This window comes from Rattus rattus, chromosome 13 (genome assembly GCF_011064425.1).
Source record: "Rattus rattus isolate New Zealand chromosome 13, Rrattus_CSIRO_v1, whole genome shotgun sequence".
NCBI lineage: Eukaryota > Metazoa > Chordata > Mammalia > Rodentia > Muridae > Rattus > Rattus rattus.
In genome coordinates this window covers 3,742,983-3,769,694 of record NC_046166.1, presented here as the reverse complement: position 1 = coordinate 3,769,694, position 26,712 = coordinate 3,742,983, and the positions used below count along the sequence as shown (strand labels likewise).

At 39.7% G+C, this 26,712-nt stretch overlaps 1 protein-coding gene across 18 annotated transcripts in view; it reads right to left on the bottom strand.

Moving 5' to 3' along the window:
* Erc2 (ELKS/RAB6-interacting/CAST family member 2) overlaps positions 1-26,712 on the bottom strand; it is an 883,982-nt gene that overhangs the window by 457,647 nt on the left and 399,623 nt on the right. For 10 of the 18 annotated variants that reach the window (XR_004389747.1, XM_032918652.1, XM_032918651.1 and 7 more), the window contains 4 exons: positions 24,195-24,335; positions 19,909-19,944; positions 9,566-9,759; positions 3,612-3,623 (listed from right to left, as the gene is read on the bottom strand). Coding sequence is in view for 17 of the 18 variants with exons in the window: in XM_032918652.1 (XP_032774543.1) it covers positions 3,612-3,623; positions 9,566-9,759; positions 19,909-19,944; positions 24,195-24,335 (383 nt within the window). In the remaining variant the exon portion in view is untranslated. The remainder of the gene's footprint in view (positions 1-3,611; positions 3,624-9,565; positions 9,760-19,908; positions 19,945-24,194; positions 24,336-26,712) is intronic. The other 8 variants (XM_032918657.1, XM_032918661.1, XM_032918663.1 and 5 more) reach the window with 3 other exon arrangements.

Sequence of the window (26,712 nt, the reverse complement as noted above, 5' to 3'; positions counted from 1 at the left end):
CAACCCAGTCCAGCACATAGTAGGTACTCACTATGCATTTAAGGAGGCAACGGAACAAAGAATTGACCCCAGTGAATTACAGAACAGTAAAGCGAATGGCTAGGTGACTTTCATTATATGTCTTAAGCAGTGGCATCTGTCCTGGCTAGTTTTGTGTGTCAACTTGACACAAGCTGGAGTTATCACAGAAAAGGAGCCTCAGCTGTGGAAAGGCCTCCATGAGACCCAGCTGTAAGGCATTTTCTCAACTAGTGATCAATCGGGGAGGACCCAGCCCATTGTGGGTGGTGCCATCCCTGGGCTGGTGGTCTTAGGTTCAATAAGAAAGCAGGCTGAGCAAGCCAGGGGAAGCAAGCCAGTAAGTAACATCCCTCCATGGCCTCTGCATCAGCTCCTGCTTCCTGCCCTGTGTGAGTTCCAGTCCTGACTTCCTTTGGTGATGAACAGCAATGTGGAAGTGTAAGGTGAATAAACCCTTCCCTCCCCAACTTGCTTCTTGGTCATGATGTTTGTACAGGAATAGGAACCCTGACTAAGACAGCATCTGAGATGTGGAAGGTTTGACTTTGGCAGTTGATAGAAGAGCGAGGGATTGAGAGGGCCCAGTGCTCAGTTGGGAGAAACATCACAAATGATTACTTTTCTTAGAGATGTTTGAAGTAATCCTGTAAGAAGGCCTTGTGCCTGCTGCAGGGTATAAGCTCATACCCATTCACAGGGAGATACATGAGGTCCACCACCCGTGGCACCGCCACAGAGCATACAATGTCCAGTAAAATTTGCTCAGAAAGCAACTCCTTCCTCTCTGTGAGGGGCACTAAGGCCCAAACACAGAAACACCTAAGAAAGGATCCAAAGGAAGCGGGAGGCTGGGAGAGCCTTCTGGCTGTATTTGGTTGATAGTTTGGCAGGAGTTTGAACTGCATCCCAAAGGATTTTTTCCCTCTTTACTCAATTCCTGCTTGTATTTATCACGATAACCTCGTCTGTCATAAGTCACGTGTTAGAAATGAGCAAATCTTACATAAACCTGCCCGTGAGTACAATACAAGGATGCTACTGAATCTCGACTGCTCCCACTGCCGCGTGTGAAAGGGAGTCTTCACGGAAGAGGCATTCACTGCAGTGGAGACCCACATAGGTTTTGAACAGGACATGTGCGCTACACTGAACCCGAATCTCAGACCTGTCCGCCCGGGTTTAAGCGTCAGCGTTTAGAAAGGAAATGAGGTAATCTGCAAAAGGTTTTGCAGAGAAGACTTTCTCACGGAGTTACGGAGAAAAGCCCCAGTGTTACTAACATTCGAACCTCAGACTGAGAGGTGGAAACCTGCAGGGCAGACCACAGACTTGTAAGCTCCGAGGGATCAGACTTGATAGCTCTAAAATCCATGGTGTACATAAACATCCATGTTTGTATGTCTCTCTCTCTCTCTCTCTCTCTCTCTCTCTCTCTCTCTCTCTCTCTCTCTCTCTCTCTCTCTCTCCCCTCCTCTCTCTCCCTCCCCTCCCTCTCCCTCCTTCCTCCTCCCTCCCTCCCTCCCTCCTCCCTCTCCCCTCCTGCCTCCCCTCATGGAGTAAGCCATAAAAAGACAATATACAGGCCCAAATCCTGCAATCAATCCTACTGTTGCATTCGATTTTATTTTTTCTGGTAAGCCTGTAAGCAGTCGCAGGAGGAGCGCCGTTAATTCTAAGAGGTTGCCAGAGCTTAAGAAAGATTTCCAAGGCTCTACAGACTTTCCTTTCCAAAGCTCAGGACTGTCCAATTCTTTCTATACTAAAGACAAGCAGAGGTTTTCCCCAGTGATGCCCCATTCTCTCTTTCAGGCTCAGACTCGTTTGAAGCAGTCTATTGGATGATATTGGAATGACCTGGACCTTGGTTTAGACTGTACGGCTTATCTACTAGACTTGGCAGGTATATTTTATCAAGAAATCAGCACGCACTACCCTTTATCCAGAGGCTTCCCAGTCACTCCAAGTTCCTGTCAATCTTGGCCTTGTACAATAATGGAAATGGTCCGTGTTCACAAACTACGAGTAAGAGGAAAACTAAGTACGTTCCACCCCAGTTACTGATACAAAAGGAGGAGGAAAAACCCAAGGCCAGACAAGGGGTCAGAGGCATGAGAGCAAAAGGAGCCCTTGTCACAAGGGCTTTCATATCTAAAAGTGCAGGTCAAGGGTAGCAAATGGCAGGAGGTGGGGGAAAACAGGGCAAAAAGCCGGAAGCTTCACTGACTGAGTGAATCCAAACTCTGGCACATGGGTTTGGATGCCAAGTGGCTGAGCCTTCTGCTCCTATCCCGTTGTGAAATTTGTAATTCTGCAAACAGCTATGGCTGCTGTCTGGTCCACTGCAGTGTATCCCTGCATTAGATCTTTGGTGAGTGCCCTGTTGTATATCTGTGCTAGGAACACCGATGAGACCTCTGAAGTGAAGACTTTAAGAGTAGGTTTTCCTGCCGTCTCACGATGGTCAGGAGGTTTCCGAGGCACCCTTTGAACCACAGAGCCCCGGAGACACTAGAGCTGGGAGCTGGTGGTGAGACAAAGCTAGTATGGAAGCAGGAGGCTTCATTTTGACATTATTTGCTGTTCTTGTGGAAGGCACTGGCCTGGTGGCTTAGGGCACAGAACAGAAAAGAGTGGAGAGGAAAAGTAAATAAAACTTGTCTCTCAAAAGAATAACGATACCAACTTCAAACTGAAGGCTGGCCCCTTTTTATCTCGTTCTATATATTTGAAGTCTATATAACCCCAAACACACAGTGAGTGCCCTTTATTAAAAACCATCATTTGAATGATAAAGAAATTGCTGTTAGATTAAATATTTCATTGTGTTAAATTACCACGTGTTAGTAAAGGAAAAATTTTAACTTAAGAAAGGGAAAATTATTGACTTGGACCTCCAGCCGAAGAATTCAAAGCTGGGCAATCTATTTCAAACAAAATGTCCTCTTTTCTTATTAATCTACAGTGCAGAGTCAATCATGAATCCAGCTTTACACCTGTTTTCTACATCCCTTGCCCTGAATGATTAAAGCATAATGTCCAGTTAGTAGAAAGAAAACTGACAACTCCAAACTGAAACAATGACAGAAAGTTATGTGCACGTGTGTGCACTGTATGTGTGTGTGCACTGTGTGTGCACTCTATGTATGTACTGTATGTGTGCAGTCTATGTGTGTGTTCTCTCTCTCTCTCTCTCTCTCTCTCTCTCTCTCTCTCAGTGTGTGTGTGTGTGTGTGTGTGTGTGTTCACTATGTAGCTAATAAACCGATCATTTTCGAAAATGACTTTAAGGAAGCCCTATTAGTCCTTCAAAGCACATTTTGAATTTGAATTTGAATTTCAAAACACAATTGACTTGATTTCTTAGACAAAAGGTCCAAATGCTTTGGTTTGTGATGTCACCTGTCCCAGGGAGGAGCTCTTGCCCCTAAGCTGCATTTAGCATCCTGCATTGCGTATTTCCTCTGCTCCACATAGTGTCACCATGCAGTCTATTTTGGGGAAATAGCACAATGAATTCTCTGACTAAACAAATGCAGGCGGTAAGGTGAGCTCAGGAGGGAGACAGGGAGAGGAAAACGGAAAGTACTAACCTGAGAGTCAAGCTGATTGGAGCAAGGGTGAGAGCAGCGGTTTGGAGACAAGCAGAAAGGAAGGGGTAGCAAAAGAGAACAAAAGGAGGGAGAGCCATTAGTTTTGAACATACAGCCAACAGATGGTACATTAGCAGGTTCTATAACCAATGGAGGATAATAAAGCACCTTCTATCTGATACATACCCCGAAGCCCTGGGTACACACCATAGCTGTTCCGTTACGCATCATGCATAAGCAGCCTGTATCTGTTCGCATACACATAGTCACACAGGCACTGGTGGGAAGCACAGAGCTGGCCTGCTCAGTTACACTGACCGCATTTTAACGTTTTTAAGGAGCATTGGCAGAGGAAGTCCCTACCTGTGTGCACATTATTTTGTATTCATCATTTGATAAGACAGAACTGAAGTCACCAAGCTTGAGCGATAAGCTATGATGTCACAAAAACTTTTATTTGAATAAGTGGGTTGGGTGCTTACATCCTAAGAACTGTGGTTCCCCACCCCCCCCCTTCATTCTTAAAAATTCTTAGCAATTTGGATTCTGGCTCAAAGATTCACAGTTTATGTTTACAGGGCACTGCATGTAGCAGAAAGCAAAGGCCTTATGAAGAAGGCTGTTGGTGAGGTACCATGGGCTGTTGAGGGGGCACCACCGGGCTGTTAGCCTCCCTACTAGGGCAACATCCACAGCAGAGAGTAGTTCCTTTCCATTGAGAAAATGAAGTTCCTTTGCCACTGAGAAGGCCCACATGTTTGCTAGCTTAGTTGCATAAGACTTCCAACCAGGCAAAACAGTAGTCTGTAATAGAAAGGCAAGCTTAGGGGAGGAAGCTATGATTATGTTCCAGGCTATGAAAGGAACATGTAGTAGGTGTTTTGTTAACCTGTAAAATCCCCCGCCCAAAAGCAAAGTATATACACGAAACATCTGTCCAACCATCTGCCCCCAGGGTCCCTCAACTCATGTTGTCATGCAGTTTTAAGGATGTTGCACACATGGAAAAGCGAATCCTTAAGGTGATGTCTAACCTGGAGCATTCCAAATGAAAATAATGCCGACTGCGATGATAAAAATCAAAGAGAAAATTCTGAAGTGCACACACGGTGTGCTTCATAGTCTAGGCCGGGAGTCTCTCAGTCATAAACGTACCACAGATCCGAGTCAGGTCACGCCATCACGGCGACTGTAGCAGCAAAGCTTGGCCGCTGTTTCCAATCCTTCTGGATCATACTGAATTAAGCTGGGGATCTTGGCCCTTGACAGAGAGTGCTGAGCTGGACAGCTAGTACATACTTCAGATGGCACCGCCTTCCCCAAGGGACCCTGGCTCTGAACTCTTTCCATGGGGTCACTATGGTGTTTTAGTCCCTTATGACTTTATTCTAAAGATATTTCTTGGGCTGGAGAGATGGTTCTGTGGTTAAGAGCGCTACACTCTTCCAGAGGACATGAGTTCAAGTCCCAGCACCTACTTGACAGTTCAGAATCATCGGTTACTCCAATTCCAGGGACTCTGACACCCTCTTCTGGTCTCCTCAGGTACCAGGCCCACATGCAGTACATATACACATAAGCGGGCAAAACTCCCAGACACATAAAATAAGAACAAATGAATTACCTAAATGTAATTTTTTTAAGACAGTTCTTCAAATGCAGTAGTAGACAAAATTACTCAGAGGAAAGAAGTATGTATCAAAGTGAGTAGAACGCATACCAGATTTTTCCCCTGTACTGTGAGACTTCTAGAATAGATTATCACACTCTAGAAATAATAAGAAAGTTTAAGTTTGCGTTTCACAAAGAGCCCTGAAAGGCATCAAGGAAATTATGTCAGCACATTATTGAGAAAATCAGAGAGGAAAATAATAGTTTCTTTCTCAACATTAGATAAGGTTCTGTTAGGCACCAAAAAAATCATTTTTCAATGTCCAAATGTCTGATGGCATTAACCCTCAGCCCAGATAATTATCAGATAATTAAGTGGTACCTTGACTTCCACTCTGATGTTGTCTTATGGGGGGAGAGCCCCCAGGGACCCCCATTCCCCTCCATCATCTGGAGGGATGAATATGACTGAGGACTCAATTTGAGCTCTGGACAAACATCAGAAAAATCCCTAACAGATTTAAGATAATTACACCGAAGGTCACCCATCTGACTCCTTCCCGTGGGTGGGATACAAGAAAGCCAGTGGCAGAAAGTCTTGCTTGGCAGACTTTCCATCCCCTCTTCTTCTCTAGGCACCACAGGTTCGTTTGGAACTTAAACCCTGAAGACTGTGAAGGTGGCATCACAGAGGGGCGATGCGCTTCGCCGCCTCCAAGGCTCAGTCGGCTGCTGAGTTGTGTGGTCTACATGACAGTTGACATCACAACAGGAAAGCAAAGGAAGCAGCCTGCTTCTGACTCACTCTTGGGCTTGCTTTAGGCCGTTGTCCCTGTAACCAGGTCCTCCAGAGCAGCCTATGTTTGAGGCAAGAGCTTCCAGCTAGAACGTCAGCATCCAGGACAAAAGTTCGTTGTGTGAGAGGCACATCAAGTGAAGCAAAACGTATACCTTGAAACACTGCGTCTCTAATGGCTGACAAGAATCAGCACTCTTGTGTTTTCCAGCTTCACTGGAAATGGCAGCTGTATGCTATGCAGATGTATACTAATGCTGGAGGAACTCTTTTAAATGAGAAGATGAACAGAATAGGAAGATAAACTGGCCTCTCGGAGAGAAGCTGGCCCCTGCCAGGGTTTCAGAGTCAGTCCTAAACCTCAAATGTTTTGTTGCATGTGACAGAAGTTCTGGAACATTTTAGATCATGAGCTGCTTCAAAAAAGAGGGCTTTTCGCTCTGGTAGGTCACGTTACAAGCCAGAGACCACAAATTCATTTCAAGTTCAATAGTTTGGTTTTCAAAATCACAAACTTTAATTGCAAGCACTCTCTATGACTCCGAAATGGAGATACATGCCATAATGCTCAGAGATCTTTAGTTCTAAACATTATGAGGTATGAATCTTGTAGTTCCAGCCAGCAGAGATACTAACCCATGTGGAGAGGGCTGTCTGACAAAATCGAGGAAGACCCTTTGGTGGGAATGAATACACACGCAACCCAGCAGATAATGCTTCAGAAAGGGAGGCCAAGGCTGAGCCCTCTTTTTCCCAGGAGATCTCTCCTCTGGACCTCCACCCCCACCTCCTTAGGGGCCTGGGCTGGGCTGGGGCTCAGACATTTCCCAGACTGTGTTCTGCCGATGGACCCGAGATGCAGTCAGGCAGAGACCTGGGACAGAGTCAGGCTCCTGCACATGTTTTATGAATTACAGTGCCTGGGAGGCATCAGCTTTAAGGAGAGGCAAATGCAGAGATAAAGAAAATGTGCAGAAAGTACATAAAGATAAATGCCTGTAAAATCACTGCCGCTTTAATGCTTTCCATATTGAAGAAATAAAACTGTGAATATTCTTGATGATTTAATGGCTACACAGCCCAGCTAAGACCTGTTTTTCCAACATAGATAATTAAGCCATTTATATGTAAATGTTTATAGTAGCCAATCCTGATTTTCAATTACAGGTCTCAGGAACTGCTTTAGTACAGAAAAATGCCTTTGAAACATCCAGAGCATCACTTTCTCTCATGGAAACTAAGAAGGAAGAGACAGGGCTCTGGTGGCTTCAGGGCTTGCTGGGAGACGACCCTCAGGCTCCCCGTATGACTTCAGTGCTGCGAAATGAGTTTGTCTATGTGGCCCCTCGGTGGAAGGCATTGTCCTCAGCCCCTCCTAGATTTGAATTTTAGTTTTGATTCTTCTGAGCCCTGTAATCGTTAGGAAGTTACTAAATGTGTATAGCTCATGCTTCTTCATATATTAAAAAAAGGGGGACGGGGGGGCTTGATAGTTTCTGTGGGTAAGATTAAGCCAAACACAAGCTCCAGGTCGAGTGAGCAACATAGCATCTGGCATACAGTGATGATAAAACACAAAGACCTTATTCTTATGGTTATAGCTGGTATTACTAATAACGCTGGGGTTGCGTCTACGACACCATCCGGCGAGATAACTGCTTCTTAAAGAGGTAGACTAGAAGTTCAAGGACTTAGACTACAGCTGCTCATCTTTGACCACAGGACGGTCATTGTGGATGGATGAATGAATGGCCATAAAAAGTCATCCGACTTTTCACTGTCATTGAAACAATGAGGCAGAGCCATACATTCTTTGTGATCCATACTAGCGTTTTTTTTTTTCTTTTCTTCTTCTTCTTCTTCAGAAAAACTGGTCCCGAAATGTAACTCTAAAAAGGCCATATAGATAGCTTTATCTAAACTTGACCACAGCCCTGGAATTTTAAGAACCGGCACGCTGGGAGACCTCTCCAACACTTTAAAATTAAAGATGCTTGAAGGTGGCTTTTTAAGTTTTATTATGCCTTAGGTTTTTCTTTTGCATAAATGTGTTTATGTGTGTATTGGAAGAGGCATACATGTGCCATAGCATGTGTCTGAAGGTTCGAGGGCAAGGCTCCCTCTTCACTATGTAGGTCCTAGAAATCCAATCCTGGCTTAGTGGCAGGCATCTTTATTTGGTAAGCCATCTTGTCCTTCGGCCCTTAAAGATTTGAATTTTCATAGTTCCCTCAATAAAAAGGAAGCTGCCTTATGTCCTAAAATTAGACTGAATCAAACTTAATCACAGTGTCAACAGAAAAAGGGGGCTAAGATTATTAAAAGAACTATTCATAAAGTTGGTGTTCAGATGGTTAAATACAATATTGAAAACATTGCTGAAGCGTCACTGTGAATAATCTGCCCATCCTGTCCAGGCAGTTAATACTGAGGACTGATTTGTCTTGGCATTCTGTTCTTCATAAAGAGGTTAGTGTCCTACCTTATATGAAAACCGGGTAGATACAAAACAGAATACATTTTAATAGGTTGTTAGGGATTCGGCATTAACAAGACTCATGGCCACGGTGCTGGCACATAGTAGATGCGAAATTGGAACCCAGGTCTTTCTTTAGCAAAAGCACATTATCGTTCTTGTAAGGCCACAGAGCACTGCTCTGCACGTGTCTTCAAGTCCTTCAGAACCTCACAAGTGTCTGCGTCCAGGCTGGCAAGCATTCTCTGATTTATTCAAAATTGGCTGATCTCTTCCACATGGATTGAATCTCGGAAAACAAATTACGCCTATTGCAGAACCAATGAGAAATACTCAGAGGTTCTACAGAGCTGTGTAAGAGTGTTTAGAAAGTTCTTTACTTACAGAAGTATAGGAAAAAGTGTTAGCATCCATGCCACACATTGATATAATACAGGTATATTAATCTCAAAATGTAAAGATACTAGAAGTCTGTTTTAGACTCATTCTTTTAGACAGAATTTGTGATCATGTAGACCCTACCCAACATATTTAATCACGTTTATTTTCCAAGCAGTCTAAGATCCTCTTAAAAGATAATTTTAAGGCAGCATTTGTTACAGTATGCCAAAAGACATCCAAAAGGACATGAGCCTCCCTTTCTCTTATCTGAATGAAGAAATTCCAACTATATTTCTCCATATTCTCTGTTGCTTGTGACAAACCAAAACCACAAATGTTCATCTTTAATGGGAAGGAACCGTGGTTTCAGATAGTCAAAGCCAAAATTTTTGCATACTTTGCTGGTACAAGTACTGAATCGGAGATGTCCCTCAAGGAAGCCAGGCTCTGTTTTCCTAGATGCTGAAAAGGCTCTTAGTTCCGTAGAAGGTAACCTGTGCCTCTGTAGCACCGCACAGAAACACAGCATCATTCCTTCCCTGGAAGGCTAAATTCCTCAAATATTAACTTCCTTCTAACTTGTGATATGAGTGTGTGCACGTGGGTGTTTCAGACGTACCACAAATCAGAGTATACAACAAGCCATCAGTGTTTGCTCACCTTGGACAACTCTCAGGGTGCAGAACTCACCTCTCAAGTTCCGCAATCTTCTTGTCTTTGTCGTTTTTCTCATTCTCCACCTCCTTGAGGATCTCCAGCAACCTGTCGACTTCTGCTTGAGCCTTGCCACACTCATCACGGTAGTAAGATGCTTCCTTGTCCAGCTGTTTCAGTCGGTCTGCAAACTCGGGGTTCATCCTGGAGTCATCTTCAATATTATGCGCCTTCAACATCACATTTTTAAAGAATGTAGTTAAGACAATGGTTCAGAACAACAGACAGTGTAGTCAGCAATGGCCAAGAACGTAACTTTGGAGGAAAAAAATAGCCAACAAGAATTATGGGTATTCTGTCAGTGAGAAGGCAGAGTGGGAGGGGAAAAAATCATATATTTCAGTTACCCTAAATAATGCTGACTTTAAGTATGTGATAGTATCCCACAGGGGGGGTTCCTCTGCTACTGATATTCTGTTATACTAAGTTTTTCTACTTTTGACATTTTCTTTCCAGCAAAATGTGGGGGACAGATGAAAGAAGAAACCAGTGTCTTAGTTCTTGTTCATTCGGTAAGAAGGCTGGAGACTGTGCAATTCCTCTCAAGGCAATTTCCATCAAACGTTTCTATTTCCGCCTCAGAGAATGAACCAGACAGGAGTAGGAGTAAATTGTTTTCCCAGGTCTGGAAAGGGCATATATAGAGCCAGGTAGCCTTTAGGAGGCTGGTTGACCAAATACGTCACCCTACTGAGAAACGCTGACTGAAGTAGTTTGGAATGAAGACCTCTTGTAGTTAAGAAGGGCTTTCAAACGAACAGTCATACCCATAAATTCTTATTTCCTTGAATAGGTTTGACCTAACCAATGAGGAGATGAGCTAGGTCATGAACAAGCACACAGAGAAGAATCTGCAAACACATGCAAGGGTGAATAGCAGCTGTACACACCAGAACAGACACAGTCAACGACAAGCAACACCACTGTAGAATAATTTGCAGCCAAAGTATCTGTGGTTTTGAATGCATGGGTATGTGTGTGTGGTGGCATCATAGTTTATTTTTTCCCAAAATAAACTTTTGGCTGAAATATTCCCAGACAGATGCAGGAACACCGCACCACAATGTTTTGCCTACCCCTTGTTTCCCTTCACTCCTAATTGGCTTCTTCAAAGAGCAGGCAGGAAGAAAGCAAGTGGTTTAACGATGGTACACATTTAACATAGAAAGTTCAGAGAAGTCATACACGTATGGTTCTCCAAAAAATCCGTGTGTGAGGTAATCAAACATCAACAATCAATTAGGCTTGAGTTTTTCTACTTTCCTGCTTTGTGGAGCCATGTCCACTATGTTTTTTTTGTTTTTGTTTTTTTTTTTAGATTCTTTTTTCTTTAAGGGAAAAAACAAGGCAAGCAAGCTCTAGCTACTGTGGGGTTAAATGGATCATGCATGGTTAGAGAAATTAATACTAATACTACTGTTAGAAGGTTGACAGTCTTTGCAATGATTTAGTAAAAAAAATTCAAAAATTAGTATAAATAAAATAAATTTCTTACTCATGACAAAATCATTTTTAAATAATATTTTTGCATGTAACATATTATTTAAGCATGAGGATAAAGGGGGCATAATTTTCCACATTCTTTAAAATTTTCTTACTTAAGAAATAAGCACAACTATGAAAAAGAACTTGGAAAAATCCATTGATCCAACATACTATTAAAAACTGGTTACTCTCTTTTACCAGCAAATCTCAAAAGCATTTTATTTTTATTTAGTGTGCACTCTGGGCCTCTCTATCACAGATTAGTGCATGTTTTCAGTATTTATAAAAATGAAACTAATTATTATGCTTTTAGGAGTTTGTTCCTGAATTAATCATATTTTTATATAAGGTGACCAATATTTAAATAGCTGAACTTCTACGTGGATAATTTAGAGCAGATAATCTCATTTTAAAATGAACTAACTATAACTTCTATCTGTGATAAAAGTAAATTCAATACTTTTGTGGCAGAAAACACAATTTTTGAATAGTTAAAATATATTTTATTTCTCTCTTTCCATTGTTAAACTGACCACAATTCTATGACAACTTAAAAGTAAATTTTTGGATCATTCTCAAACTCTCCAATCAATGCCATTAATATCTTAAAAAATAATTAATGGACTAAGCAATGAGTAATTAGAAACAATCAAAACTCACAAATAAACATATGTTAAAGTTAAAATTCCTTTCCCATCTCATATGTTTAAAAAAGGCTAGGAGTTATGCATGATAGTCTATCTTGTTTTATTTTAAATTCTTTGCATCATTATTATCATTTTAACGAGCAAATAAGTGACTAATAGCCATGAGACATTAGTTTTAAATCTAAATTTGCTCTATGTCCTATGTCAAGAGGCAAATCGAAAGAATTCCTAAAGACAGTGAAAACATACAAAATGACAAACATCTGGAAGATAATGTTCATGTTCTATTATGACTATTATCTTATAATAATCCCAGACATGAGACTTGTATACAGCTAGTTTAATAGGTCTGTTTATTTTTCATCAGCACACTCTTTAGAGAAGCCTCTCTGAGAGGTTTAGGAAGTAAGAACTGGCCGTTCCTGGCAGGTATGCATGTCCTTTGTGTAATCGTGAGGATGATAACCCAAGGCCAGTCTTTAACTGTGGGTGAATTGGGTAAGGTTATACTCTTTTTAGCCCAGGGAGTGAGTATGGATAAAGCACTCATGTTATGTGTAGACAAACAGAAATCTAAGGGGAAAAAGGCCTGAATCTTGAAGGTACCACTGATGTCTTCAGGTAACACTGAAGGTAGGTCATATTATTAAATCCCGTTGGCAAGTTCATAGCTGTCTTATATCTGTTAGATAAAACTTGAACGTGTTAATAATCCTTTCGTTTTTAAATGACTATACATCTTCATGAAAAAACTATTGAAATATCTCTGTCTGTCTCTGTCTCTCTGTGTCTCTGTATCTCTGTTTCTGTCTCTGTCTCCCTCTCCTTCCCCCCTCCCCTCTCTCTCTCTCTCTCTCCTCAACATAGTACCTACTGATATCAGGAAAAATAATTTATGCCAGACTATCTTCAATCCTGAAGAATTCTTAGAGGGATTTTGTAATAGACATGAAAATAGATGGCATTATAAAATGCTCACATCAACAGAAATCTTTAAGAAAAGACTCCTATAAGGACATGAAGAAATCCTTTCTTGGATCATTTCTTAAGGTTGATGTAATGACCATGACAGACCCTCATGACTAGGAACATCTGTGAGTCTCCTGTCCATTCTAAATACAAAATGCAAACGTCTGCATAAATCACCTAGGAGTTATTAGAGTTAAGTAGCTCAACTCAACATGAATTGCAACTGTTCAGAGTGCCATTTTAGTCAGTAGAGAGTGAGTGGGCTGTATTGAGACCTACAGCCATGGGGTCAATGTTCCACACCAAAAGCCATGGGAGGAAACTAGGTTTATAGATCCAGTGCTTCCATCAAAGTTCTAAGGCAGGGAGCACCTCTAAAACTGGGGAGGAGATAGGCAGATTTTTGCTTTTCAAATTATGACAGAAGTTGCTTCATCTACACTAGCAGCCTCTGATCTGCTAAGCAGGTAAAAATGTAGCCTAACATATCTCAGACAGTGCAGACAAAACATAAAAGGACTTATGTTTCAATATATCATTACTATAACATACTCCTACCATGGAGTCATTCTTCTGTATTCAAGATTTAAGTGAAAAGGAGCTGTAATTATATCCTCTTAAGGACCCGATGGTTTAACAAAAGCTTGGCCAACTGAGAACTGGCCCATCTCACTTCCTCCTTCTAAGGGATATTAACTTTGTTTCTACTTTAAGTTACCAGGAATTGAGTTCTTGAAAATACAAACTGGTAATTTTTTTCTGAATTAATTTATCACAAATGTGGACAGAAACATTCCTCCAGGTACTAAATATTCATCCTTTTGTTTTCATAGATATTCAAATTTTAAGGTCATTAAAAGAAAATCTGGGTATCAAGTTCTGTCTCAAAATATTTCTTGGGGTTGGGGATTTAGCTCAGTGGTAGAGTGCTTGCCTAGCAAGCGCAAGGCCCTGGGTTCAGTCCCCAGCTCTGAAAAAAAGAAAAAAAAATTTCTTGACGACCTTTTGGCTAAGATCAAGTGTAAAATATTTCTTGAACCCCTTGGAGCTAAATCAGTAAAGAACATCACAGAAATGTCAGGATTACGTGTAGGATCTGTAAGTTTGAGGATCTCTAGAAGATGTCTCTTATAGTTCTAAATATATGGAAATTTCCCCTGTGTATGGTAATAAACACCAAAACTAGGCACCTCATTGATGTGGCCCAGACTCATCACTTTGATGTGAACTGACTTGGAAAGTCCAGATGAAGAGCAAGGGGAATCCAGTCATGACTGGTGAGGAGCTGTATGTTATGATACCTAGCAGTCATCCCATCCCAGCAGAGATTATCAGAATTGATTCAGGAACCAAGCAGGACTTTGGCTGACAGATGTATGCCAATCGAGGAAAAGAGTGGTTAGCCCCAAGGTTGAACACTAACAGGCATCCTAGTCGGATAGCTCAAACGTACTCGTGCTTAGAATTATAAAGGTTGAACACTGATTATTCCCACTGAGGTATTGGTCTATAGTTCCAGAGGTCTAAGAAGGAAAGCACTGACTTCAGTCCAGACAGTGACAAAAGGCAGGGGACATTTACTAATATTATATTAAAGTCCCTTTGAAATAGGCCCTAACAATTTTTAATGAAAAATTATTTCCCTCAACACAAATGATTAGCTGTAACCTAAAATGTTAGGTAATGAAGCTGTTGATGTCTCATCCACTGAGGCCTCTAGACTTCAGCAGTAAATTGCCAAACTTAGGCACTGTGAAAATATGACTCTCGGTTACAGCATTTTGCTGTCTTGGCATTCAAAGACAGTGTCTCAACATTCCTTTCATATCTTAATAGCAGGATAGGGTGTAAACTATTTTAGACACTGGCATAATTCTAAGTTATGAACAAAATAGACTCATTAAATTTTCTGACTAATTCCAGAACTACAACATGTTATAAAACTTAAATTTTATTTCAACTAAAAAATGAATAAATACCAGACGTAATTATTGGCCCTAAGTAATATATTTTGAAAGTAAGGATATATCTTGGAATCTTGTGTTTCATCATTTTAAAAGAAATTATACTTTTTAAAATTCAAACTAAATTCAGAACATTCACAATCTGCACATAAAACCTGCCAAAATTTATATTCATAGATAAAAAAAATATCATACATATAAAAAATATAAACAAGTACTTCAAAACACACAACGATAAAAAATCTACATACTTAGCACAGCTTAAAACCCTTCACATAAAAATGGAATTATTAACATAATTCCCCTGGAATTTCTGAAAATGGAGAACTAAAAGTATTATCTAGACATTCTGAAATAAAACATGTAACTTTACATTACGATGTCATTTACTATATTATTTGAGTTCTTTTGACATTGAATGCCTATATCAATTGTTGGATACATGCTTGTATACATGCATGTGTTTGCATGTACCATCTATATTCCCTGACGTAGATTTTAAGTAGTTATAAATTGTTGTAATTCTATGTCTAGGTAATATCTTTAGTTCTCCATGTTGCTAATTTTCAGAAATCCCAGGAGAATTATGTTAATAATTACATTTTTATTTGAAGGATTTTAAAATGTGCTAAGCGTATAGATTTTTATTTTTGCCACAGGATACTCGTTTAAGAGTGAATCAAATAGTTTTTAGAAATAGGATTTTTTTTAAAAAAAGGAAATTGCTAAGACTAAACGATAGTCACGAGGACATTTACAGTCAGCATACTACGTCCCTGGGAATGCAGAGTCCTGCAGTGACATATCAAACAGGAAGTCTCCCTGAACATTAAAAAGATTGTTTTTTCCTCTGTGTAGAATGGAAAAATGCCTCAGATTTTGTGTTTGTTTCGTTTTGTGTTTTGTAAACCCTTAAATTAAATGTGAGTCCTGCACTACATATGTTTACAAGAAGCAGAATTTGAAATGGAGAGTGCCTAGCCACGGGGAGCTCAGGGAGCACATCAGAGGGCTTTCAAATGCACCCTTACCAGCAATGGGGTAATTTACAAAGCACTCAACTAATGTGTCCAAAATGCAAAATATTCTTTTAAAATGTAGGAAAGACTTCTGGACACTATGTCTAAGCATACTAGAATTAAAAGCTATGGGGAGAAACAGAATCAGTGCAAGTTGACCTGCACATATTCACTATGACAACACAAAACTCCTCCAGGATCGGAGGCTGGCAGTTAAGTAAGGAAAGGTTGTTATTAGGTGACATAATTAGGATTCAAAGGCAAAATTTTAAGTTCCTACAAAATGACATCAGCACATTATTTAGCAGGATAGAGTCTCTACAGTGAAGGAATAGAAAGTAAATGCTTTATTTGTACTTCAGAACATATTGGCAGGAATATGTCAAAGCCCGATCCTTATTTTACTCTGAGTGTAGACACATGGACGCTATATTGACAAATAAAATGTCCTCATGCATTCAAAACAACTATAGCAAACTCACCAGAAACATGAAGATAACCATAATCAAAATAAACACACGAGAGCCAAAATTTCCTGGGTACCAATAACTGGCTGGAAAATAAGAGGTGAGGGCTGGAGAGATGGCTCAGTGGTTAAGAGCACTGAGTGCTCTTCAAGAGGACCAGAGTTCAATTCCCATCACCCACATGGCAGCTCACAACTGTCCACAACTCTAGTTCCAGGGGATCTGACATCCTCACACAGACATATATGCAGGCAAAACACCAATGTACATGTAATTAAAATAAATAAATTACTTAAAAAGGAAGTAAAAGGAGAAATGTATCAGTCGCTATAACAATTTAAAAATTAAATATGTGCACATGCTTCACAATGGCTTTAAAAGTAAATATCCCAGCACTATAATAGAAAAATGTAAAAACTTCACCGTAGAAAACAACACTTTAAAAAAGTTGGATCGTGTTTATAAATGGTAAGAAATATTAGAGATGTATCAATGGCTCTTAAGATTTTCTTACGGTCTAAATAAAACTCAAATTAAATTAAATTGTGGTTTCTAATTCACAAAATGACTCCTAAATTCAACTGGAAGGTAAAAAATGAAAAGCTAAGAACTCCCAAACAAGAGAGAAACAAAAGCAGAGAGAGCCCAGCTCGAACGCGCCCCACTAGATGCTTAAACGTCACCAAGTCACAGAGCTAAGACAGCAAGAGACACAGCTAACACCAAACTGCAGCTCAGGAACCCAGACCTCTGTTCCTGTAAGAGTATAATACTCAAAACTGTGACATCAAAGGTCAGGGAACATTTGACAAACAATGAAAATTAGCCGATAATTTAAAATAGACCTCTCAAGGCTAATCAAAAGACAGATAAGAGTTGTATTAATATAAAAAATGGCATCCAAAAATTTTAATACCCGTGAGAGAAATCAGAGAATGATTTCAAAGAATAGAGAAAATAAAATTCTAAATAAAAACAAGAAACAAAGGAAGAAATCCCACTGATCAAAATCCTCAAAGAATTCTCTGCATTAAAAATTAAATGAAATTGTCATAATATGAGAAAAAGTTATTTGTAGAACAGAAAACACTCCTAAGGCACGATGAGCAAACTAGTAAATTAAAGCAAGAGCATATATATATATATATATATATATATATATATATATATATATATATAAATCTAAAACTCATTAGTAATTAAAGAGAAGTCAGATGACCTAAGGATTTTTTTTTCAAAGTAATGTAAAACCACAGTTCTCAGTGTGGGCCAGGGCCTGGTCACGAAGGTCACATTTAATCAGTGCTAGGAGAAGGCTCTTGGTAAAAATTCTCTGAGATACAACATGGTAAGAACTATTGAGATAACCTTAAAAACCATGATCGCTGGTCTAGAAAGTCATTCTATGAAGAAGGAAAAGGACGGGAGAAGGAAACGTAGAGGAGGGTGGTGTAGGAGAAGGAGGGGAGGGAAAGAGAAGACGGAAGGCAGGGTGGATGGGTGGTTGGGAAGCTTGTCACAGCTAAACTTCAGAAATGACAGAAACAAGTACATGCGATTGAAATCTGTAATAAACAGACGAGATAGCGTATCAGAGTTACTCTGAGGAAATAATTGCATGAGGGAATGAATTCTAACGTTTTACTCCCCAAAAAGCAAAATAAAAAAATTATTCATTTTGGTACAACTTGGTGAAAATAGAGAAGTATGCAAGACAAAAAGAAGGAAGGAAGGAAGGAAGGAAGGAAGGAAGGAAGGAAGGAAGGAAGGAAGGAAGGAAGGACAGACAGGGAGACAGAGAGTAAAAGTAAAGAAAGGAGAGAAAGAAGAGTGGTTCTTCCACTTAAGGGTGCCTGATGGAGGAACATGAGCACATCCGAATTCCTCCTGGCTACATCTGTGGTGAGCTGTCCTCTCGCTCTATAATCTCATATCCTTCTTTACTTTTTCAATACCATGGCCATATATTACTTTTATAACTAGGAGAAACACGGTCATTTTAAGACTCTTAAGGGTAGAAAACTGCTTCCCTATCAGAACCCCCTCCCCTCCCACACCCCCCGCTAGATCCTGAAAATATCTGCAGACAGGGGGAGTTGAAACAAGGAGAGCTGGCAATATTCCCAGGATGGCAAACCATTTGGTGAGCTTAATTAACATGGGAAAGAATGTCAGCCTGAGACCTTGATTAGTCGCTGAAAAGACTGCAGAGTTTGCTTTTGACTTGCTGAGGCCAGGCCTTGTGTGGAAGAGAAAGGGAAAGTAGAAACGCCATCAAACTAAGCCATTTCTTTGACCCTATCTACTCTGAGAAGGGCTGGTAGACTCCACCTACTGTCCTAAGAACTCTCTACAGCCACAGAAGGAGGCAATCCCTCTGTGTTTCATAGGCACAAAGAACTGCAAATTCAGATTCTCTTCCTGTCCCTGACTTGTAACGATGAAAAAATGTTATGTAATCTTGTTCTAGAAACATGCATACTTTTTTAAAGAAAAATATAAGGGTGGTTCTTCAAGTTTCAAGATATTCTGATTTATTTTTATTATTGTTAATTATTATTTATTGTTATTATTATTACTATGTGTCTTTCTTAACCTCTCCACTGTCTTGAGCCTACCTATTAATACCTTCATTCAAGTGTTAAGGGAATGGAAACTTGAGCAATTTGTTCGTTTGGTTGGTTGGTTGATTGGTTGGTTGGTTGGTTGGTTGGTTGGTTGGTTGGTTGGTTGGTTGGTTGGTTGGTTGTCTGGTTGGTTGGTTTTGCTACTCTGCTAAGATCTATGTGGAGGACACTCCAGCAAAGCATTAGGGATTGCATTTGTAAGTGTATTGGTTGGGTAAGATGAAAGGTCCAGGCAGAATCTATTAAGTATGGTAAGCATCTTGCACATCTCTGCACACAGGCAGAGCTTGGCTTGAGAAGTGACACTGTTGACTGAATTGCTTCCTTTATGTACTTCTTTTTTCTGTGATGTGGATTTATAAATAGAAGACAATTAGAGTACATTACACATCACCGTTGTCTACTGACACATTCTAATGACCTTCACTTACTCTACCTCCCAGCTAGCCAGTCTGCTGACAAAACAAAAATATTTCTTTTTACTTTTTAAAAATATAAACTAAACAAACTAATAAGTGTTTGATATGCATGGACACGCCATTAGGATAAAGAGCAATTGGGGACATCTAAACTATTTTATTCATTTTTGAACTAGTTACCTGCTTTTCAGACTTCATTAAACTAAAGTCAGAATTGCTACCTTCTGTTGTCAGTAGACTATGCTGTGATCTGCCCTCGGGCCTGTGAGATATTTTGAAACCCTACATTGTTGTTAGGAGTTTATTGGTCTCCAAGAGCACAGCTCAGACATCGAAGCTAACCCCAGCTTAACATGGAGTTCATTTATACAGGACACACGTGAGCTCTTCTGCACATTATCCCTGTGGCATTGAAGGATCTCACCAACAATTTAGTAAGCCTAGATCTCCAGCTGCTTTACTTTGCTTTGTTTTGTAGCCTGAAAGTTGGAGTTGGGAAGAAGGTAATGTCCAAGCTGGCCATATCTCTTTGGCCTCTCAATTTTTAAATTTTGAAAGGAATGGCATTGGCTTTGTGTAGATCTTTCCTTTTGACAGAGTGGACATGGGAAGAGATGGATCAGCATTTTGAAAACGTCCCCAGTGTTGCACACTGTGACAGGTGCTCAGGGGATTCCTCATGCTTTGATATGTTACAGCGGGAATGTTTAGAAATGACTTACTGGATTGTACATCTGATTGAACAACTGTTCAGCTTGCTACATTGCAAAGGTGGGGAGGCATTGCCGCACAGACAGGGAAAGAAGGAAAGATCCAGAAAAACAGCATTAGCTCAGCAAATCCAGTGCATTTGCACAGACGAGCTGCTCTTCAAAAAAATAAAAAAAATAAAAAAATAAAAATAAAAGAAGAAGAAATTTCAGTTTTTAAACATTCCACAGTGAAAGTGAATGAAAGGCTCTGGGGGGAACACAAATGTTGACTTTGGCTCCTAAAAAGGAAGAGCTGGAATAAGAAATTTAAGGTTTGTGTTACTTTCCCTTTGTCAAGTTAAATAGCCCATGAAATAAAGAAAACTGTCCACTTTTGATGATACATGAAGTGCTGGCCTCCAGCAATGAATCAGATGAATCAGAATAAGGACTTTTGGCCAAGCCCACAATTTATTACCTGAACTTCAAAGATGGAAATAACAAAAAAAAATTAATTAAATCTTATCATTGAATTTAAAGCTCTTCTTCAGTAGTAACGTAAGACTAAATTTTCTGCTTGGTGTCTAATTTAAATAGAGACCATGAAGCAGCAGGTTAGCAAAAGTGAAGGGTCAATAAGCACAACAATACCATACTGATTTAAATGAGAAAAAACTCAAGTCTGCAGAAAGAGGAAACTAGCACAGTGTTGTCTGTAATTAGTTTCCACTGTTTCAATTTAGAAAAAGTAATTTTCAAAGGTGTCCTGTTATGTCCCAAGTGCTTTGGAACCTATAAGAGGTGACTGCAAATTTTGTACACAGTCAAATGTGCTGCTAGATAGTACTTCCAAATAGTGTTCCCAAATTATATTTATTAACTGGTAACACATTAATTTGAGGCTCAGGTTTAAGGTACAGTACATAAAATACTCCAGTAACTATTATTTGGTATTGGGCTGAGACAGGACACCTGTTTCTTCAACTGGAGTATAGCAAATAATGATTTTAACATGCTTTTAAAGTCTTCTAAAATTATTGGAATTGATTGGAAAATTAAAGAGGGAAAAGTCATGGCTCTTTGGATTCTATGGCTTCTTGGCAAATTCCTAAAGATACAGGTCAATTAACCTCAATAGCTTGAGCCTTTAAAAACATCATTCAATAGATGGTGTGGTCCATACATCAACAGTCAGGTCTTCTCAATCCCCAGATAACTAACATTAGTGAGTAGACATAATTATTATGCACACTTATAACTAGGAGTTATGTCTTACCTGGTTAGCATTATTTAATTAACTTAATAAAATCAGTAGAGTTTCCTCACACATGAGTATTTGACTGCCTTTCCTTAAAGGATGGGGTAGAATACACAGAATCCCTTTTCTGTGCATTTTTATCACAGAATATTTGAAGATTTCATAAGTCTATATCAAAAGGTGTTTAAAATGACTGTATCCGAACTTCTCCACAAATCTTTGTGTAAAACAAATTAGCTAACATTAGTCAGACATTGTTAATACAGTAACAAGTTAAAATCTCCATTGTCACTGGCAGACAAAATCTCTATTCAACTAAATGCTATTAATTTATACTCCCGTGTGGATTTCAAAGGGAAAAAAATCTACCTAGACCACAAATCTTGAGTAAAATACCACTGGGAAAACTCAGTGTACTTATTACACAAATGATTATATTTTCAGCTTTTATTTTATTTTATTTTGTTTTAGTCAATTTATTTTATTTACAAGTCACAGGTCACTCCATTTGAGGGAGACAAAGGTACCCCTTTAAGCTTCCAGTGTTGCTTAGTTTTTCTTAATGGTGTGTTCATATGTACATTCATATGCTGTTGCCCTGTGCTTTGAAATATCTAATGGAGCTCTCATTTCTAAGGTAAGGTTTTAATGGAACTAGCAGCAGAAATTAGAGACTACTGAAAAAAAATTTAAAAAAAAAAAACTACTTCATACCTAAATTTAGTCAATACTAGAGAGCCAAATGTAACAATTTAGCATCTACGGTTAGGAATAAAAATATTTAAATTATCCTTACCTTCATAAGTTTGCTATACCATGTGCTTAGGAGATGGTATGAGTAAAGACTATGCAAATACTTAGGAATTAGTTATTGTTTCATGAATTAAATAATTCCCTTACATTAAGACAACTATATGTGCCACTTCACTGCTGGTGACATTATAGAATACAAGAATGCCGTTAAATACTATGCTGAAATGTTGCAGGACTTGGGCTGTGAGTTTCAGTAAATGGAGTTGACTGGGAGTCTGAGGAAAAGGTATCTGCAAGTGATCTGTTGGGCAAACCAAGTCAAACCAAAGCAGACTGGGCTGAACAATATGGATGTTGATTCAATAAACGAATTGAACCATAAACATGGAGACTAGAGCATCAACCTGTGAAGCTCTTCCACTTGTCACTATGGGATTTCACAGGCCAACACTGAGTTACACTGACTTATGTTAATCACATACGTGTAGAAATCCTACATGTGGAGCTTTGATCTCCATGACTGGAGGGTATTTTTGAGGTGTGGGTATGTTTGAGCTTCTCCTGCCACTACTCCAAGTGAGGTAAGATCATGCAAAGGCCATAGTGCTACATTTGAAGATCACTAAGCTATCATATTAAGTAAAGGTTGGTATATTACAGAGTACAATATAAATATGGTAAGAAAATATTTCATGTCCCAAATGCTAAAATGGCCAACTCAATGTCCACCTAAATATCCTCAAATGGGCAATTTACACTCTTCCACTTCCTAGTCCAGATTTCTACTTTTCTACATAATATTACTTAAAGGAAAGGAGGTGTTGAAACAACTCTGAAACTAATTTTTTTTCAAATTTTCTCACCAGGTTGCTAAGAGAGATTTACTAGGCATAGTTCACTTTACTTTCCCATGTGCCTATGTGTGTGTGTGGGCTTGTGTGTGGTATATGCCTGTGTACATGGCTGTGCATGCCCCTGGGCAGCATGAATCAGTCAGAGGTAAATATGGTATCTTCCTTGGTTGCTTCTCTACCTTATGTTCTTATACTTGGACAAACTGTCTCTTACTAATCTGAAGCTCGCCGATTAAGTAAACTGAGAGGACAAAGATGCCAGAGAACTACTCATCCCTACTTCTCAGGGATAAGATTACAAGAATATGCCATACTGCCTGGGGATTTCTTTCCACGGGTCTCCTGGGGATAGGAGCTAAGCGTTTTACCCAGAAGCCATCTCCACAGCCATTCCTTCTGAGTCTTAGTGAGTAGACTTGCTTAGTGTAAAATTTCTCATGGCGATTTTCCTAAAATGCCTGTGTGGTGAAACGGTTACATTTCAATTTGTATTGCATAAGTTCACAGAAAATAGAATGTCTAAACGTTAATCATTCAAAATAACTCTTGGATAGATGCATGCACTGCTCATATCTCTGGCCACCCGTGCCATCCGTTTTCATAACTTTGGTTGATAAACCCCCATTCTAGTGTGCTGTGGATCCCGGTCTAATCTTGTTTATATGCTTTATTTGAATGTTAAGATTCTTATCTCTTTCCGGTTAAGTTCATATATTGTCAAGAGGAACAAAAGACTTAAGTTAATAACGTTATGAGTTTTATATGAACGATGAGTGCAGACAAACCAAACAACGTAGGGAAAGAGGCGAAGGGACAAGGCGTGACTCGGGATGCACTCTACAACAGTGTGCAGGTTGGAGGGAACAGTGAAGGCCACACAGAAAGAGCCTGCTTTCTTTTCCAAAGACTTCTGACTGTAACGAGATTCCTTCGACAGTAGACCATTATTAATTCACTAGAAACCATCATTCTACAGATGCACTAGGGACTTGGCTACTTCAGTGAACATCTAGAAATTGAGTGTTGCCAGGAACATTTTTGCCAAGCTGTATTACAAAAAATTGACCTACTTCTGAAAGTTGTAAAAATTTGTCAAAACATAAGGAGACCTCTGGATTCTCTCTTCTGTTGGAAACACTCTTGCTTGCCCTTTTCGAATAGTTTAGATTTTCCCGGAGAGTTGTGGCCAGTTGTTATTCTTTTCATTTCTGCTACCATTTTGTCTTTTTCAAGTTTTCTTTCAAAAGGAAACTTCCGATAGTTTGTTCAGATTTACAGAGAGAGACTTGATGCAGACTCCTCTGGAATCAACTTGAGTGTTCAATTAAAATTCTTTTATCAGCAGACCACAAATGATACAGAGTTTGTTTATTTTAAAAAAAATGATTGTTCCTTCACCATGTTATAAATTCATTCTAAAATCAGCACATTTCTTCTTAGACTTCACTCACCTTTTTCAATTGTGCTTCCAGTTTGTTACATTCCTCCTTCTTTTGTTCAATGGCTATTTCTAGAGACTTTAGTTTGGAGTCCCTCTTCAGTCCTGCAGAAGCTAATGAAGATGCATGTTCTTTGAGGTCGATTAAACTAGACTGAAAGAAGAAGAATGCTAGTAAGCAAAACATCATAATTTCTCCTGGCAAGGTCATCAACATAAATCCACGGATTCCTCACAATGCACTAAAGTATGCATTAAACAGAGCGGGCACATCTTACTAAGGCAGGAATAATGGACTCTAATCTGGAAACGAAAGTTGGCTGACTTACAGAACAGAGCCAGATCTCATTGCAATAGAATCAAATGTGACTAAATGGAGGACTTAGTGCATGCAAGTTTTCTCATCTCAAAGCTACGCGAATGATAAAGGTCCTGAGGTGATCTTTTAGTATCACCTCCCCAGACACCTGAGCTCTCCATCTGTATTTACTGTAATTAAGCTCTGAAGACTGAGACAGGTCTAAAGCAAACTACTGACTTTGATGCTTCTTTCCAAGAATAAATCAAATACTAAGGAAACATCCTGTTAAACTCTATCAAGTGCCCTTTCTTTAACAGAAACGTTGTGTTTATAATGATTAAATTTTTCAAATATCTCCTAGCAAATCAAAGATAAAGTTCTAAACCTTTGTAATCCAGATTCAATAAATATGACTAATCTCCCACTCGGAGACAGGACAGCTGCCTATATTGCTCAGTTATCAACCATGTCCAGAAAGAATTCTAAGCTTCTCTAGATAGTTTGAATTCTAAAGTCCAAAGAAACAAACACTTGAAGACTTATCTCTGAACATGGTATTTGCTGTCTATTAGGGCAATGTTCATCACCAAATATGAAATGGCTAAGAACCCCTACTGACAAAAATGAACAGTTTGGTCCTTTCTATCAACATTGTAATAGAAAGGAATGTAGTAAGGACAGCGCTCTCTCAGTAAACAATGATGCTCCCCATGGCTTCGTACAAGACCCTTCCCTGAGCACTGGATGTCCTTAATGATGGAGGTCCTCATAGTCCAGCACAAAGTTCCGACACGTGTGAGTCATTTACTCAAGACAGCAAGCTGAAGTCATAGTCAGTGTTTGTCTTGTCCAAGGTTACCTTGCCATTAAAAGTCCAAGTCTCAAACTGAAGTCTACAACACTAATTTCACTTTCAGAGGGAGTGGGGGTGGGGGAGTACGAAGGACCTTATAATCCATTCATTTGTCACAGTGAAGACAAAATATCACCCAAACTAAATCATAAGTTCACTAAGAACTGCAGATCTACATTATTCTTTTTAAAAGAGTAAATTGACAGTTGTGATGGCCAGCTTTATTTTGGTTACTCTATAGCTCCTAGTTATTAATCTAGGTGTTGTAAAGAGATTTTTTTCAGACATAACTAATACCTGTAATCAGTTGATTTTAAGTTTTAAGATTATCTCTGTACTCTGGGTGGGCCTGGGCCTACCCTTTGGGGGAAACAAAAGACCTTAGGAAAACTCATCCTTGCTCCTATGGGTTACAACAATAACCTGTGTCTGAATTTTCTGTCTGTCCTTCCTGGTAGGTAGTCACATGACTCCTGCTGGGTTTGTCCAGCCTCCCATAGAGTATAAACCATTTCCTTTCAGAGAAGTTCCTCAATTTAGTTAAATTTATTAATCCGGGTCTGCTTCTCTGACTGAACCCCAAGTGTCAATGCCGAGTGAGTTTGACCAGACCAGCCATGTTTCAAGAGCTGCCCATATGATGCTCACTTGTGGCTAGCACTGCTTATGGAACTATCTCTGTCTGAAGCTTCTGCTTTGCCATCTCACCAGGGTCTTGTTTTCTACTAGGAGTGAAGTTTAAGGTGCAAACCCTCACTCAAATGGCACTTCTAAATCCAAATAGTAAAGAATATTCTAAATGAGAACAAAGCCAGTCCGCACACATGCAAATGGCAGATCCATCCGGTCAGATTCAGCAATGCAAAATGTGTTGAAAAGAAGAATTACATTCCTTATCGCCATGACAAAGAAACAAGCCCCTCTCCAGAAATCTAGCAAGCATCGATTTTAGGGATAAGAAACTGTCTTCTGGCTCTCTCGGAACTCCTCTTGCATCAAAGTGGCAAGTCCCTATTTAGGAAGGACTGTAATCTGTGTAGGGTTATCAACATACAAGGGAAGGGTGACTGTGGAAAGCTGTGAGAGTGGTAGCCATGGATTAGAAAGACCAAGCGTGACAAAGAAGCTTGGGTCATGCGCAGAGGCTGGACATTTCTGGGAGAAAGAAATCACTGTGGCAAGGACAGCTGGAAATAACGAAGGATACTATAACAAAGTACGGTACAAAACCGCTTCACCCATATCTCCACCAAAGCATTCTCACAAACACTGACTGTCTGACATGCCTCCCCTGGAACATGGAGGCCGCAGCCCCAAACAACTGCTCCAGAACCCCCAAGCACAGAGTTCCTTAAAATACACTGTCTTACTGTAAAA